Source organism: Triticum aestivum, chromosome 1A (genome assembly GCF_018294505.1).
Source record: "Triticum aestivum cultivar Chinese Spring chromosome 1A, IWGSC CS RefSeq v2.1, whole genome shotgun sequence".
NCBI lineage: Eukaryota > Viridiplantae > Streptophyta > Magnoliopsida > Poales > Poaceae > Triticum > Triticum aestivum.
In genome coordinates this window covers 552702050-552719626 of record NC_057794.1, presented here as the reverse complement: position 1 = coordinate 552719626, position 17577 = coordinate 552702050, and the positions used below count along the sequence as shown (strand labels likewise).

At 43.8% G+C, this 17577-nt stretch overlaps 1 protein-coding gene across 1 annotated transcript; it reads right to left on the bottom strand.

Annotated features, from left to right (window-relative positions):
* Positions 1-3935: 3935 nt before the first annotated feature.
* On the bottom strand, positions 3936-4530 carry LOC123180798 (uncharacterized). The gene has a single exon (XM_044592943.1). The coding sequence runs from the start codon at positions 4462-4464 to the stop codon at positions 4222-4224; it is 243 nt and encodes an 80-aa protein (XP_044448878.1). The 5' UTR covers positions 4465-4530; the 3' UTR covers positions 3936-4221.
* Positions 4531-17577: the final 13047 nt, after the last annotated feature.

The following is a 17577-nucleotide window of genomic DNA, read 5'->3' as shown; positions in this document are numbered from 1 at the left end:
AGCACTTTCTACCTTGGTACAGACCTAGCACTTTCAACTTTTGTACAGACCTAGCACTTTAAACTTTTGTACAGACCTAGCAATCGACATACAAAACAGAAATTCTAACGGCACCAGTACCTACTGACACATTTGTTGCCCTTCGTCTCTGCATAAACTTGTTGTGCTGACTTGCAGTATAAAGGTATCAAATATGTTCGGCAGGAATACATTGCAATACACTCCAATAGGAGTCCATAATTGTAGTTTTTCATCTGGTAAAAGTAGAGAAGGACGGAGTGCTGCATGCACACAGATTCTCTCTCTCCACCCATTGAAAACTAGCTTTTCATTTTTCTTGTGAGATACTAATTCATTGATATCTTTTGAATAAAAATTTATTCTAAAATATTTTTACATATTTGGATTCCAGGCGACGAGATTGTTAAATGAAGATCAAATTGGAATATATTTGAAGTCCTTTAAAAAATTAATGAAACGTATTTCACTCCTTTGTTAAAAATAGATTTCATTCAATAATTAAATACAATGATTTCATTTGAATATTCAGAACACTGATTACATTTAACAAACATTGATTTCACTCATTTTTAAAAATGTTCCATTTAACTCAACAAAAATAGTTTCACTCATTTTCAAAAAGACCGATTTCACTCGTATAAAAACACATATTCCATTCATTTCAAAACACCGATTTAACTCACTTCAAAAGACTTATTTCACTCAATTCAAAAAATAATAATTCCACTCATTATTCGAGAGACCGATTTCACTTTCTTTAAACAAAATACACTGATTACAAGGAAAAAAGATTTCACCACACTAGTTTATGAATCATTGATTTCACGTAATTCAAAGTACTGATTTCAATCAACTAAAAAATAATTTGCTTACTTCAAAGAACCGATTTCACTAGTTTTAAACAACATATTTCAATCATTTCAAAGAAAATAGATTTCTCTAGTTTATGAATCATGTTTTTAGTTAATTCAAAGTACTGATTTCAATCAACTCAAAAAATAATTTCACCTATTTCAAAGAACCGATTTCACTTATTTCACACAATTAAAAGAAAGATATCAATGTACAATCTACAATCCTGAACTCCTCTTTAATTGTAGAGATACCTGTTCTAGCTTTTGTAATGTTGGTTCCATGGTTCGTATAGAAAATGAAATGTTTTAGGTTTCCCAAGGTTTTTGTGATGAGATGCCTCTTATATTGGTTATACAAGCTAGATATCATCATGTCGTGTTGGTGTGCATCTTTTAGTTCATCTTCATCGCCATTGGGTAAGTGGCTCTCCCAGGAGCGAGACGGTCGATGGATACCTTGTGTCGTGTCGACACAGCAGTTCCATACTCAAAAGTAATTCACTTGAGGCATCCATCGGCAAGTGCTGGTGCTTGCCATGTCATGACCAATGCTTTTTAGTTCGAAAATAATGTTGTATCAAACGGTCCCAAGAGAAGAAGCACTGGATCGTGCGCTGGTGCTCAGGTTCAGATATCCCCTGACTTTAATTTGGCCGTCCACATTACCGGAAAAATTGGCACGTAGGAAATACTCTTTATGTGTAAATAAAGCTATGTTGGGACCATGTGGTCTTGGTTAGTGGTGATCCAATATATCTGATCATGAAGATATAGTTCCTTGGAACAAATCTTCACCGGAAAAGAAACAAAGGGAGGAGAAGAAGGAAAACGGTTGCTACATCATGACTCTTTACGCACACCATGGTCATGGCCCATCTACCCATAATCCATTGTTCAATTAAGCTGAGCTAGCAGCAGTAAGCACTTTCTACTTTTATACAGACCTACCACTTTCAACTTTTGCACAGACCTAGCAATGGGTATAGAAAGCGGAAATCCACCCGTACCTACCGGCACATTTGTTGCCCTTCATCTCGGCAAGAAGATTGTTGTGCGAACTTGCAGTATAAAGATAGCAAATATTTTGCTGAAGGAATACATTGCAATACACTCTGAAAGGGTCCTTGATAGTAGCTTTCCGTCTGGTAAAATTAGAGAAGGACGGATGGTTGCATGCACACATATTCTCTCTCTTCACCATCGAAAAACTAGCACTTCATTATTCTTGTGAAATACTAATTCATTGATATCTTCTGAATAAAAATGTTACTTTAAAATTGCTTTACGTATTTGAATTCCCGACGACAAGATCTTAAAACAAGATCAAATTTTAATACATTTAAATGATTTAAAAATCAGTGAAACATATTTCACTCCTTCCTTAAAAACTGATTCCACTCATTAATTAAAAACAGGGAGTGTGGAATTTACCTAAAAATAGTTACACTCCTTTTCAAAAACATTGAGTTCACTCATTTACCTAAAAATAGTTACACTCCTTTTCAAAAAGAGTGAGTTCACTAGTTTAAAACTACTTATTTTCACTCAATAAAAAGTTTTCACTCATTTCAAAAGGCTTATTTCACTCATTTCAAAAAATAATAAACTCGTTAACAGATAGACCGATTTCACTCGTTTTAATTCACTCATTTCAGAAAAAAAGATTTCCTTAGTTTATGAATCATTGATTTCACTTAATTCAAAGTACTGAATTCACTCAACTAAAAACATTTCAGTTATTTCAAAGAACCGACTTCATTTATTCCACACAATTAAGAGTAAGACACCAATGTACAATGCACGATCGCCAACACCCCGTTAATACTAGAGATACCTGTTCTAGCTTTGGCAATGTTGGTGCCATGGTTCATATAGAAATGAAAGGTTTTAGCTGATTTCCCCCCAAGGTTTTTGTGATGAGATGTCTATAATATTGCTTATACAAGCTAGATATCATCATGTTGTGTTGTTGTATCATGCAGTGGTGGTGTGCATCTTTGAGTTCATCTTCATCGCCATTGGGTAAGTGGCTCTCCTTCGATTGCTCCTGTTTGGCCTGGTTGCCGTGGACGACTTCTTGCCTTTAGGTGGTTTTCTGCTCACCTCTAGTAAAACTGTCCGTGGAAAAAATGGAGGCCAAGTGGAAAGTTGGAGGGGCTAGAAGTGATGACAACCCGCTGTGGTGACAATGTTGCCGTTTGAGAACTATTCGAACCTTTTATGGTCTATATGCAGAAATATAGTCAGGTGTGTATTTTCGCGTGATGTTTTGGTAAATCTAAATGGAGTGATATGAGAGGGTAATGGTGGTGAGTTAGTGCTTTGGTAGTTAGTCAGGGCCGTCACATGAGTTCTATGTTCTGTATGTAGCTTTTAGTTAGGCATCTATTTATCTTAGACGTCATTGGCATGTAAAAATAGTTTTTGTTCAGCTTGGCAACCAACGAGGACTGAGACTGCTTGTATGCGTGAAGGATGCTTGTATGCGCGAAAGGTTGTTGTTTGGGACGTTGAGTATATTGAGCAACTCAAATCAAGATAATAATTACATGTGCATGACCCTCTTAACAATCAAGCAAATAACTTGTAGAATATGTGAGACTTCCTTTTGAAGGATAATAGTACATCTTAGTTCAATTAGATTTCCAAGCTATTTGCTAAATCTCTTGGTGCAATGAGGCGAGCATAACTTCGACATTGTAATTCATGGCGCAGCAACACACTCATGCTTCTAGTAAGGATGGATCTCGGCCTACAAATGGGAGTTTCGAGGGCCTGAACATTCTGGTCACGTGGAATACATATATAATGTTTCTTAATAAAGGGAAAAGTTTTAATCTCACTGCTGATCTACATACAAAATAATTAACTTTTATAAGGCAGGGTTCCAAATCTTGCCTCCTGAAAATTAACATCGCAAATCCACTTCAGTCCCAATATGTGTGCATATCAAACAGCTTAGCTACACACTAACACTATATTGGTTTCATCTCAAGAATCAAATGACGGCGACAACGTGAGAAGCACCGGTGGTGAGAGTGTATTTTAGGGCGGCATAAACATAAATTGCTGAAATCCCATTCCATTGTGGCAAGTGACGGCTTGCAGACTACATAGAAGCACATAGATACATTGTCATTTCGTTGGCGGTTTCAGGCTTTCAACACTAAGCAACTAGTGTATGAACAATACTTTCTAATACTAGTACACTGGGTATTTTCCAACTCAATTTTTTACTAATACACTAGTAGCTGAGCTAGAGGAACAAATCACCAGCCTCGAGCCGTGCTCCGGCCGGTCAGCAAGTAAAATTGAAAAGAAGAAGAAGAAGACGCTGCGGGTGTTGCTAGAGGCGGTGGGCAGGGACGAGGCCATCGTTGAAGTTCTGGGAGTAGCTCTTGAGATCGTACCCAAAACTCACGACACGACGCTTCGGCCGTAGCACGGCGTGCCTCACCCTCCAGAAGAGCTGCTTCACGGGCGCCGGCGCCTGCGGCCACGACCCCAACCTGCCGTGGCTCTTCCCCTCCGTCATCTTCCGGCTGCCAATGCTTCTCATCATGCGCAATGATCCTCCCAGAAACGCCATCGGTCCTTGATGAGTGATTAAACACGGCTCTGCTGCTCTTCTTTCTTGATTTGGTTGCTCCTGGTCTGAGATGGATGGTTTGCACAATGGGGCTCCTCAGCAGCCGTTTTATAAGCTCGCGGATTGGATGGGGCTCCAACACCGACAGCGACGACGGCAAGGCCCGCTGACAAGAAAAGTCTACTTTACACACGCGCACTCATGGCTAGCTGACGAGAAAAGTCCATTTTACACAACGATCAGCCCATGGCAAAATCACATTTCAAACATCTTTTCCCATTGTGACCCTACACTACACACCTACAGTCAAAGACTGATCAACGTGGCGATGGAATCTCTCTCCCATAAAAGGCAAAGGTACAGTATCCAAGGAGCGATAGGGTCGGTGGAAGCCTCGTGCCGTGTCGACACAGATGCATACTCAAAAGTAATTTCGCTTGAGGCATCCATCGACATGTGTTGGTGCTTTCCATACCACGACCAGTGTTTTTTTAGTTCTAAATAGTGTTGTACCAAAAGGTCACAAGAGAAGAAGCACTGGATCGCATGCTCGTGCTCAGGTTCGGGTATCGCCCGATTTTAATTTGGCCGTCCACATTAGTGGAAAGATTGGCACGTAGGCAAATACTCTTTATGTGTTAATAAAGATATGTTGGAACCATGTTGTCTTGGTTAGTGACGACCCATATATCCGATCATGATGATATAGTTCTTTGGGACAAATCTTCATCGGAAAAGAAACAAAGGGAGGACAAGAAGAAAGACGATGGCTGCATCCTGCTGCTTTAACGCACCACGGTTGTGTCCCATATATCCATTATCCGCAGTAAGCACTTTCTACTTTTGTAGAGACCTACCACTTTCAACTTTTGTGCAGTCCTAGCAATCGACATAAAAAGCGGAAATTCTAACAGCACCAGTACCTACCGGCACATCTGTTGCCCTTCGTCTCTGCATCTAACGGTACCAAATATTTTGCTGCAGAAATACATTGCAATACACTCTAATAGAAGTCCATGATAGTGGTTTTTCGTCGGGTAAAGGTAGAGAAGGACGGAGTGCTGCATGCACACATATTATCTTTCTCTCCACCCATGAAAAACTAGCTTTTCATTTATTTATTTTTTATGAAATACTAATTCATTGATATCTTTTGAATAAAGAATTATTCTAAAATCTTTTAAATATTTGAATTCAGGGCGACGAGATCGTTAAAACAAGATCAAATTTGAATATATTTTAAATGATTTTAAAAATTCACGAAACATATTTCACTCCTTTCTTAAATAATAGATTTCATTCATTAATTAAAAACACTGATTTCATTTGAATATTTAGAACACTGGTTTCGTTTCAGAAACATTGATTTCACCCACTTCAAAAGAATTGTTCCATTTAATTCAACAAAAATAATTTCACTCATTTTCAGAAAGACCGATTTCACTAGTATAAAAATACATATTTCATTCATTTTAAAACACCGATTTCACTTTTGTAAGACAACATATTTTACTCATTTCAAAGACAAAGGATTTCACTACGCTAGTTTCTGAATCATTGATTTAACTTAATTCAATGTAATGATTTCAATCAACTCAATAACAATTTCGCTTATTTCAACGAACCGATTTCACTATTTTTAAACAACATATTTCACTCATTTCAAGGAAAGAGATTTCACTAGTTTATAATCATTGATTTTGGTTAATTCAAAGTACAGATTTCAATCAACTAAAAAATAATTTCACTTATTTCAAGAACCGATTTCACTTCACACAATTAAAAGAAAGATACCAACAACTCCTGTTTAATCGTAGAGATACCTGTTCTAGGTTTGGTAATGTTGATTCCATGGTTCGTACAGGAAATGAAAGGTTTTAGTAGTCTTTCCCAAGGTTTTTCTGATGAGATGTCTCTGATATTGCTATACAAGCTAGATATCATCATGTCGTGTTGGTGTGCATCTCTAAGTTCATCTTCATCGCCAATGGGTAGTGGCTCTCCTGCGATTGCTCCTGTTTGGCTTGGTTTGACTGGACGAGCTTCTTGCCTTCAGGTGGTTCTCTGCTTACTTCTACTAAAATAGCCCAAGGAAAAATGGAGGCCAACTGGAAGTTCGAGGGGCAAGTGATGACAACCCGATGTGGTGGCAATTTTGTCGATTGAGAAGTATAGTGAGGTGTGCATTTTCGGGTGATGTTTTGGTAATTCCAAATGGAATGATATGAGAGAGTAGCGGTGATGAGTTAGTGCTTCGGTAGTTAGTCAGAGCCGTCCCATCAGTTCTATGCTCTCTCTGTAGCTTTAGTTGGGTTTCTTGCTCTATTTATCTTGGCCGTCATTGGCATCTCAAAATAGTTTAGTTCGGCTTGGGAACCAACGAGGACCCAGGCTGCTTGTGTGCGTGAAGTATGGTTGTATGTGCTAAAGGTTGTTGTTTCAGTTGTTAAATACTTATATTGAACAACATTAAATCAAGATAACAGTTGCATATGTATGCCCCTCTTAACAATCAAGCAACTAACTTGTAGAATATGTCAGATTTTCTTTCGAAGCGTTCAATCAGAGTTTCCAAGTTATTTGCTAAATCTCGTGGTGCAATGAGGTGAGCAAAGCTTTGGCGTTGCAATTCAACGGCGCAGCAACGCTCGTTGATGCTTCCAGTAAGGATGGATCTTGGCTTAAATTAAATGAGCAATTATCTACCAAATGGGAGTTTCGAGGGGCCTGAACATTCTGATTACGTGGAATACATTATAATGTTTCTTAATCAAAGGGATAACTTTTAGTCTCACCACTGATCTACATTCAAAATCATAAACTTTTATAAGCGAGTTCCGAATCATGCCTCCTGAAAATTATCATTGAAAATCCACTTCACTCCCAATATGCTATGCAGGCATATCCAACAGCTTAGTAATACTACACTTGTTTCATCTAGAGAATAAAATGGCAGCGTCAGCGAGAGAAGCCCCCGTGCGAGACTGTATTCTAGCGCGTGCGACATAAACAGAAATAGTCAAAATCCCATTCCATTGTGGCAAGGGACGGCTTGCAGACTACAATACATATAGAAGGAAGCACATTAGATACAATGTGTCATTTCATTGGTAGTTTCAGACTTTCAATACTAAGCTACTTGTGCATGAACAATACTGTCTAATAATAGTACACTGGTAGCTGAGCTAGAGGAGCAAATCACAAGGTCCAGCCTCGAGCCTTGGTCCGGCCGGGCGGCAAGTAACATTGAGAAGAACGAGTGTGGCTAGCTAGAGGCGGTGAGAAGGGACGAGGCCGTCATCGAAGTTCTAGGAGTAGCTCTTGAGGTCGTACCCGAAGCTCACGGCGCGGCGCTTTGGCCTCAGCACAGCGCGCCTCAGCCTCCAGAACAGCTGCCTCACGGGCGCGGGCGCTTGCCGCCACGTCCCGGACCTGCCGTGGCTCTTCCCCTCCGTCATCTTCCGGCTGCCGATGCTCCTTGTCACGCCCAACGATCCTCCCAGAAACGCCATTGGTCGACCTTGATGAGATGATGCGGACGGGAGCTCAGGGTTGATTAAACACGGCTCTACTGCTCTTCTTTCTTGGTTGATAAGCTAGATAGCTTCTGATCTGAGATGGACACGCACAATCTGCACAAATGGGGATCCTCAGCAGCCGTTTTATAAGCTTGCCGAATGGACGGGGCTTCGATGCCGACGACGACGGCCGGGCCCGACACCACCCACGCGCACTCACGGCTAGCTGACGAGGGGAATCCACTTTACACAACGATTATCGACTAGGCCATGGCAAAATCACATTTGGAACATCTTTTCCAGTTGCCACCGGCCACCCTTGTGACGCCCCGAGACCGATGTGCCAGGTGTCCTCCAGTTATTCACTGTTGTGGCCTTGTCATTTGCTTGCGTGTTGCATCTTGCCATGTCATCATGTGCATTGCATCATCATGTTTTTCAAAACTTGCATTAGTCCGGGTCTCCCAGTTCCGTCCATTGTCCCTTCTAAGCCGAGACACACTTGCACGCGCCCGCGGCATGTCCGAAATAGTATTTTATGAGTGGCCGGAAAATATTCTCGGAATGGGATAAAAGTTGTCGTGTGGTCTTATTATCATGTAGATAGACCGCCTGTCAAGTTTCATCGCATTCGGAGATAGTCTGTTACCCCAATGGATAACTATAGCGGCAGTATAGCCGGTCTAACGTCGGACGTTTTTGGTCTCCTAAAACTGTTGCCGGACTTTCCCTCTCTTTTCCTCCCTAGACCGTCTTCACATTTCACTACACACCCTCATGCCCTACCTAACCCCTCTCGTCAGCCCGCGGCCCTCCTCGCACGCGCGTCCGAAAAGCTGTCCCGGACCCGACTCGGACTGTCGCCATCGTTGTGTCCGGAACATCCCCAAACATCTACAAAACGTCACCATTTTTTTATTTGGACTACCTATCTATTTTATTCGCGACCGTCCGATTTTGATCGGAGGCTCCAGATAGTCCCTAACCAAAAATCCAATACTATAAATAACTAGTCAAACCCTAGCCTATCCTGTCCAATCCACCAATCCTCCTCGCCGCCGCCACTCTCTTCATCGGGATCCTCCCAGAGCCATCCACCCATTCCCAGTCGATCCCGACCAACTCCCTCGTTTTCAGCACCGGACCAACATTATCCTCCCCTCGATCCACCCAATCCCGCAACCTCCTCCTCCCAAGAGCCCCGGCCAGAGTACCACCGAGCAGAGCATCGGCCGACCCCAGCGCCTCGTCTCTTCGAATGAACCAGGGACGAACACCTCGCCGTGCGCCCTTGCTCTTTCTTCTCTTTCCCTCTCTTCCTCGCTGACCCTTTTCTCGTACCCGTGTCCCGCAGGAGCTCATCGCGCGCCGACCGTCCCGAGCTCCAATCCGCGACTCCCCTTGCCGGAGTTGAACCCAGGCACCTTCCCGCTACTCCCCGTGCCCTCGTTCCCGAGCTCCATCGAGAGGAGAGGAGCCCCTGCAAGCCACTGCTCCGCCGCTGCCCTCGTGCCCGTGCCCGAGCTCCTCCCGATCCAGATCGACCCCGCCGCCTCACGTCGCTGCTCCGGCCACCAGGCCTCGCCGGAGCTCCGACCTCGTCGGAGATGAGTAGCCGCCGCCCTGTTTCCTCTCCTCCTCCCTCTGATTGTCTCTCCTGACCACTCACTCCCCTCTCCCGTTTCTCTCTGTCAGGGACCGAAGCATGGCCGCCGCCCGTCCAAGGACGCCGCTGCCCCATGGATCCTTCTCCGCCTGGAGCTTCTTCACCTGCATCCGCCCCCCTCCGTCCAGATCCGCCGTCTCCGCCTCCCTTCCTTCGTCTCCGGCGAGCAGCCGTGCCGCCGCGGCTCTGCTTCCTGTCGAGTAGTAGCGAGCGCGTCAATCGACGAGTCCTGCCCGTGTTGACCGAGCCTCGACCCCCTCCCTTTGCTTCGCTCGCGCAGCCCAGCGCCTCCCCTTCGCCCGTTGACCCCAGCTCAAGCCGGCCCACTCCTCCACCGACTGTGCTTGGCCCGATGTGAGCAGCTCCTGTCCTTTCCTCTGATGGGCCAACCAGATCCGGCCCGTATCTTTTTTTTACATAGAGCATTTTCCTATTTCTTTCACGGAGTTGCACTTTTGCAGATCATCCCCTAAACTTCATGCATTTAATATCTCACAAACGGAGCATCACATGTAAAAACTTTGTATATGAAACTTGCTTAGTTTTTCATCTAGTTTCATAATATGTCTTTTTCATCCATGTTTAAAATGTTTAATATGCTGTTTGTTTAAATTTTCTAAAATAACATGCTAAAATGGTTTAATTCATAACTAAATAACCGTAACCGGAATTTAATAAACTTTATATGTAAATGGGGTAGAAAAATGCCTAGTTTAACATGGTGGCATCACTTTGCATGTTTAACACCCCTAAAATTGTGTTCAGGGCAGAACAGTACCATAACCAAAATATGCATATGGGAATTTACCGGAATTGTTGTTCGTTGCTTCCGGCCTCATTTAAACTTGACTAGATAGATAGTTTTACTTTGCTTCACCTCTTGCCGTGCTAACAACATTTAATATTGTTGGGTACATAAACGAGATCGAACTAAATAATTGTTGTGGTGTTCCATCAATATGCATCCCGTTGCATATTGAGCTCCACTTAATTTGTAGGGTTGCTTGTGCATTTTGCCATGCCATGCCTCTTTAAACCGGACATGCATCATGCTTGATTGTGCGTCATTCCATGTTTATGTGGTGGTTGTTTTACTATGTTGTTTGCTTCTTTCCGGTGTTGCTTCTTCGGGTTGGTTCTGTTAACGTCGCGTTTGTGAGGACCCATTCGTCTACTTCCGTTTGTCTTCTTCATGGACTCGTTCTTCTTCCTTGCGGGATTTCAGGCAAGATGACCATAACCTCGAAATCACTTCTATCTTTGCTTGCTAGATGCTCTCTCTTTTGCTATGCCTATGCTGCGATACCTACCACTTGCTTATCATGCCTCCCATATTGTGAACCAAGCCTCTAACCCACCTTGTCCTAGCAAACCGTCGTTTGGCTATGTTACCGCTTTGCTCAACCCCCTCTTATAGCGTTGTTAGTTGCAGGTGAAGATTGAAGTTTGTTCCTTGTTGGAACATGGAGATGTTGTTCCTTGTTGGAACATGTTTACTTGCTGGGATATCACAATATATCTTATTTAATTAATGCATCTATATACTTGGTAAAGGGTGGGAGGCTCAGCCTTATGCCTGGTGTTTTGTTCCACTCTTGCCACCCTAGTTTCCGTCATATTGGTGTTATGTTCCCAGATTTTGTGTTCTTTACGCGGTTGGGCAATAATGGGAACCCCTTGACAGTTCGCCTTGAATAAAACTCCTCCAGCAATGCCCAACCTTGGTTTTACCATTTGCCTCACCACCACCTACTTTTCCCTTGGGAGCCGCTCTCTCGAGGGTCATCTTTATTTTAACCCCCCCGGGGCCAGTGCTCCTCTGAGTGTTGGTCCGAACCGAGCTGCCTGCGGGGCCACCTCGGGGAAACTTGAAGTTTGGTTTTACTCGTAGCTAGTCTCATCTGAGTGTGCCCTGAGAACGAGATATGTGCAGCTTCTATCGGGATTTGTCGGCACATTCGGGCGGTGTTGCTGGACTTGTTTTATCATTGTCGAAATGTCTTGTAACCGGGATTCCGAGTCTGATCGGGTCTTCCCGCTAGAAGGAATATCCTTCGTTGACCGTGAGAGCTTGTGATGGGCTAAGTTGGGACACCCCTGCAGGGATTTGAACTTTCGAAAGGCATGCCCGCGGTTATGGGCAGATGGGAATTTGTTAACGTCCGGTTGTAGAAAAACCTGAAGTTGACCTTATTTAAAATGCATCAACCGCGTGTGTAACCGTGATGGTCTCTTTCCAGCGGAGTCCAGGAAGTGAACACGGTGTTGGAGTTATGCTTGACGTAGGTTGTTCTAGGATCACTTCTTGATCATACTTTTATCGATCGTGCTTTACCTTCTCTTCTCACTCTCATTTGCGTATGTTAGCAACCATATATGCTAGTCGCTTGTTGCAACTCCACCTCATACCTTTATCTTACCCATAAGCTTAAATAGTCTTGATTGCGAGGGTGCGAGATTGCTGAGTCCCCGTGGCTCACAGATTACTTCCAAAACCAGCTTGCAGGTGCCAATGAGCCCGTGCAGATGACGCAACCAAGCTCAGGAGGAGCTCGATGAAGATCTTGTCCTTTGTGTTGTTTCGTTCTAGTTGTTCAGTAGTGGAGCCCAGTTGGGGTCGATCGGGGACCTTGTCGCATCTGGGGTTCTTCTTTTATTTTGGTTCTGTAGTCGGACCTTGATTGTATTTGGATGTTGTAATGCTTTATTCATGTATTATGTGAAGTGGCGATTGTAAGCCATCTATGTATCTCTTTCCCTTATGTATTACATGGGTTGTGTGAAGATTACCTCACTTGCGACATTGCTTTCAATGCGGTTATGCCTCTAAGTCATGCTTCGACACGTGGGAGATATAACCGCATCGAGGGCGTTACAAGTTGGTAATCAGAGCCTTCCCCGACCTTAGGAGCCCCCACTGCTTGATCAAATTAGTTGACGAGTTGAGTCTAGAAAAATGTTTTGAGTCATTTAGGAATTATAAATCGGAGAGTTTAGGAATTCTTTTTACTCCCAGTCCCTTCATCGCTCTGGTATGGCTTCCTAACATAGAGTTATGACTCTTCTCTTCTCAAATTTCACTAAAAAAAATTTAGGATCACGCGGGTATTTTGGAATCGTTCCGATCGATTTGTGACGAGAACATTGTTCTTGGTGCCTCCTGTCATTTAGGGGTTGTGGCAGTGTCCCGGGGAGTTGAGCTCCGAAGTGTTGTCGTCACAATTTTATCGTTGCAGTTCTGGAATACCTGAGATTAGTTTCGCCGACATCGAAAATCTCTTTTATGCAGTTGTTGGTGAGATAACCTCGACGCCACCCAGTACTGGGGCGGGAGTTCGGGAGTATTGCCATAACTCGTATAACGGATGCTTTTCGAAGGTTGAGGTAGACAATTTCCGAAGGTTTCTTGGTTATGTGTTGAAGGATGGATACAGCTGGATGTAGGATTTGCTAGTTTTGGGTGAGATATTATGCTTCCCCTGTATCCCCAACACCTGATTGGATAACCGGAAAGTTTCGGGAGTTTATAAGTGGGAATTCAAGTAGCTCTTAGGATATCTTTCCGACAGATGTATGATATGAAATTGGGGTTCGACGTCTAGTGGTCCGCCTATCCACGGTTGGTTTTACAGTGGTCTCGTTGTGTCTTAAAGAGTCCTTGGCTATGCCGACTCGGGGACGCTTCGTATGTCATGTGCACTGCCTTGTACATGATGGTGTTGTATGATCGAGCCCATGTAGGCCCCACCACGAAAACTTCGGACGAAATCTCTATCATATGTTTGTTCCAGCTTATTCTGAAAGCCAATCCTTTGTTTTGTTTTGAGTTGTGGTATTCGAGTTTCTTAAGAGACAAATGTGGATTCCATCCCTTTCCTAAGCGGTGTTCTCATATTTGTATGTGAATACTAATCCTTCATGATCATCGAGATTGCCATGTCAATCCTTTTTAACCGGTGTACTTCTCTTCAAGTGGATCCGATCATTGCAACATCCGCAAGATCAAGTATCAGTTCTTCTCAACGGTGTTTGTTTCATCCGTCCCCAAGTTGTCTTTGTTTTCCCGCCCACCCACCCTTTTTCTTCCAGGAATCCGATGTCTTAATCAAGTATCCTCTTATTCATGTGAAGCCTCTTCTTTCTTTTCAATCAATGTTCATACCCGGTGATTCTCATGAAGATTTTAACGGAGCCTCAAGGTCATCACCCTTAATTCCTTTCTTCTCCGGTGGATTCAATTCAGGCTTTTGGTGTTGATCATATCTTTTCCTCGTTTCAAAAGTTTTATCATACCGGTGCACCTCATAATCATCCACTCTTCCCTATTCATTTGTTCCGGAGTGCTCAAGATATCTCGAAGATTCGTGTTTCCACTCTGCATTCGTTCAAGATCTTTCGAGGATGTTCTCTCATTCAAGCCTTTTAATTCTATCGGCGCTATCTCTCTTTTAAATCGTTCTACGGTGTTTCTTTTGAGTGGGCCCTAACCCACAGGTCTTTTCCCAGGATCTTACCTGACTCTTCTAATTTTTCCCGGAGTTACTCCCAAATTCTTTTCGAAGTTTGACGTAAGAATGAACTGTCATCAATCAAATGTCTTTCTCCAAGATCTGTCAAATTCTTTTCATCGTTGGTTCAACCTTTCCAATCTTAATTCCGGAGTGCCTCTACAATTTTTGGTGGTGATTCTCATCATCATCAACATTTGAAGACCGAAGAAATGTTTCCTCTATATCTTATCCGTTCTCTCAAAGATTCATGATTCTAGCTTGATGCCATACTCTCATAATTGTTTTGATTGTCAGAATTTTTTCATCCTTCCGGAGCAATTCAGGAGTCTTTTCAGTTTGATTCTTCGGAGCCCATCATCTCATAATTATTCATTCCAGCTTTCAACTCTCGTTCTCCAAATCATACCGGTGCATCATTCAAGTATTCTCTTATCAGCTCGTGATCTCTTCGTTCTCATGTATATAAATTCTCTCAAGCATCTTCGTTCATTTGCAAATTCTTCCTGGTGATTCGTTATCTTTTATTCGTTCTTTTTCAATTCTTATGGTGGTCCGTTCAAGATTCTTCTTCCTTCATTTATCATATCAATTTATTCGTTGTTTCAATTCTTATGGTGGTTCGTTGAAGATCTTCTCAAGTTTGTGCTATATCTATCTTAATCCTTTCTACGAGAATAAGTAGTATGCCAAAAATCCATTGCTTGTCATCAATTTGAATTGGTGAAGGATAAGCATAATGTAATTCTTCTTATTGTTTCATCCAAGTGATTTAATTCCTTATTCCGGAGGTTCATCAAAATTCTTGATTTCAGTTGTTTCATCTTTTCTTTTCCGGAGTTCCAAGTTTTTCTGCATTATATCGTCGCGAAGCTCCATCTAAATCATCGCAAGGCTTCACCTTATATTCTCAACTTCTCTTTCTTTTTGTCATCCTTTCGGTTACCGAAGTTCTTCATCAAGGTTCTACATGATGGTTCATAAAGGATTTAATTCCTTCTCAAAGTGTTCATCAAGATTCTTTTCAGATGAGCTCAAGCATTCTTCATCTTGCAATCCGGAGTGCAATTCTTCCTTCCGTATCAATAGAGGTGGTATTATATCATTCCTGATAATTTGAGTTCATGTTTCATGATTCATATGTTGTCAAGAATGAGGTATTTAAACCCATCACTTTCTTCATTGGAATTATCTTGGGTTATATTTCACCTAAAGCTTTCCTTTAAGGATTGTCGCTCTTATGGTGTTTATCAATGATCCAAGTTCTTCAGTTATCCTCCCGGTGAGATAGCTTCTCGTCTCCTTGTTCTTATCAATCCAATTCTTTTTCCCGTGAATGGCAGGTTGTCACCTCATAATTTTGAGATGTATTCTATAAGTCCATATCAAGCTTATCCTTTTCGTTGTTGATAACCCAACAACTTCGTTCTAGCTTTTGGTGTAAGCGTGCTCTCTCAAGACCTTGTTTTTCTCCCCTGTTCATTCAGTCCCATTCTCTCACTTCTTCTGGAGGCATTGTGATGTTGCTCTCTTCAAACCTTCTTCTTGTTCTTGTCAGGATCATGTTCTTTTCGTGTTATCCATTTTACCGGAGTGTCGTGCCCTCTTTTCAAGTTCTCTCATATTATCAAGTTTTGCGTCCCTTCTCAGACGGAGTGCTGTCCAAATTATATCATTCTTAATCCTTCTCTATCTTGACTTAACCGGAGTGGTTTCAATATATATCTTGCCCTCCAACCTCAAGGTTTTTCGCAATGTTCTTTGTCCCTCTTTTCTAACGGAGTGTTTTCGACCTTGTTCACCTTTGTTGTATTCTTTTCTCGAATTTGTTCAACCTCTCAAGGTTCTTTGGTTTCACTCGTTTGTCAAAGAAGCAACTTAGTTTTACCTCTTCTCTGTCTCTTCCGTTTTCTCTCCGGTGCCATTCTAGATCTCGGGACGAGATCCTCTCATAGTGGTGGAGTGGTGTGACGCCCCGAGACCGATGTGCCAGGTGTCCTCGAGTTATTCGCTGTTGTGGCCTTGTCATTTGCTTGCGTGTTGCATCTTGCCATGTCATCATGTGCATTGCATCATCATGTTTTTCAAAACTTGCATTAGTCCCGGTCTCCCAGTTCCGTCCGTTGTCCGTTCTGAGCCGAGACACACTTGCACGCACCCGCGGCATGTCCGAAATAGTATTTTATAAGTGGCCAGAAAATGTTCTCGGAATGGGATGAAAGTTGTCGTGTGGTCTTATTATCGTGTAGATAGATTGCCTGTCAAGTTTCATCGCATTCGGAGATCGTCTGTTGCCCCAACGGATAACTATAGCGGCAGTATAGCCGGTCTAACGTCGGATGTTTTCGGTCTCCGAAAACTGTTGCCGGACTTTCCCTCTCTTTTCCTCCCTAGACCGTCTTCACATTTCACTACACACCCTCATGCCCTACCTAACCCCTCTCGTCAGCCCGCGGCCCTCCTCACACGCGCGTTCGAAAAGTTGTTCCGGACCCGACTCGGACTGTCGCCACCGTTGTGTCCGGAACATCCCCAAACATCTACAAAACATCACCGTTTTCTTATTTGGACTCCCTAGCTATTTTATTCGCGTCCGTCCGATTTTGATCGGAGGCTCCAGATAGTCCCTAACCAAAAATCCGATACTATAAATAACCAGTCAAACCCTAGCCTATCCTGTCCAATCCACCAATCCTCCTCGCCGCCGACACTCTCTTCATTGGGATCCTCCGAGAGCCATCCACCCATTCCCAGTCGATCCCGACCAACTCCCTCGTTTTCAGCACCGGACCAACATTCTCCTCCCCTCGATCCACCCAATCCCGCAACCTCCTCCTCCCGAGAGCCCCGGCCAGAGTACCACCGAGCAGAGCATCGGCCGACCCCAGCGCCTCGTCTCTTCAAACGAACCAGGGACGAACGCCTCACCGTGCGCCCCTGCTCTTTCTTCTCTTTCCCTCTCTTCCTCCCTGACCGTTTTCTCGTGCCCGTGTCCCGCAGGAGCTCATCGCGCGCCGACCGTCCCGAGCTCCAATCCGCGACTCCCCTTGCCGGAGTTGAACCCAGGCACCTTCCCGCTACTCCCCGTGCCCTCGTTCCCGAGCTCCATCGAGAGGAGAGGAGCCCCCGCAAGCCACTGCTCCGCCGCTGCCCTCGTGCCTGTGCCCGAGCTCCTCCCGATCCAGATCGACCCCGCCGCCTCACGTCGCTGCTCCGGCCACCAGGCCTCGCCGGAGCTCCGACCTTGTCGGAGATGAGTAGCCGCCGCCCTGTTTCCTCTCCTCCTCCCTCTGATTTCTCCACCTGGAGCTTCTTCACCTGCATCCGCCCCCTCCGTCCAGATCCGCCGTCTCCGCCTCCCTTCCTTCGTCTTCGGCGAGCAGCCGTACCGCCGCGGCTCTGCTTCCTGTCGAGTAGTAGC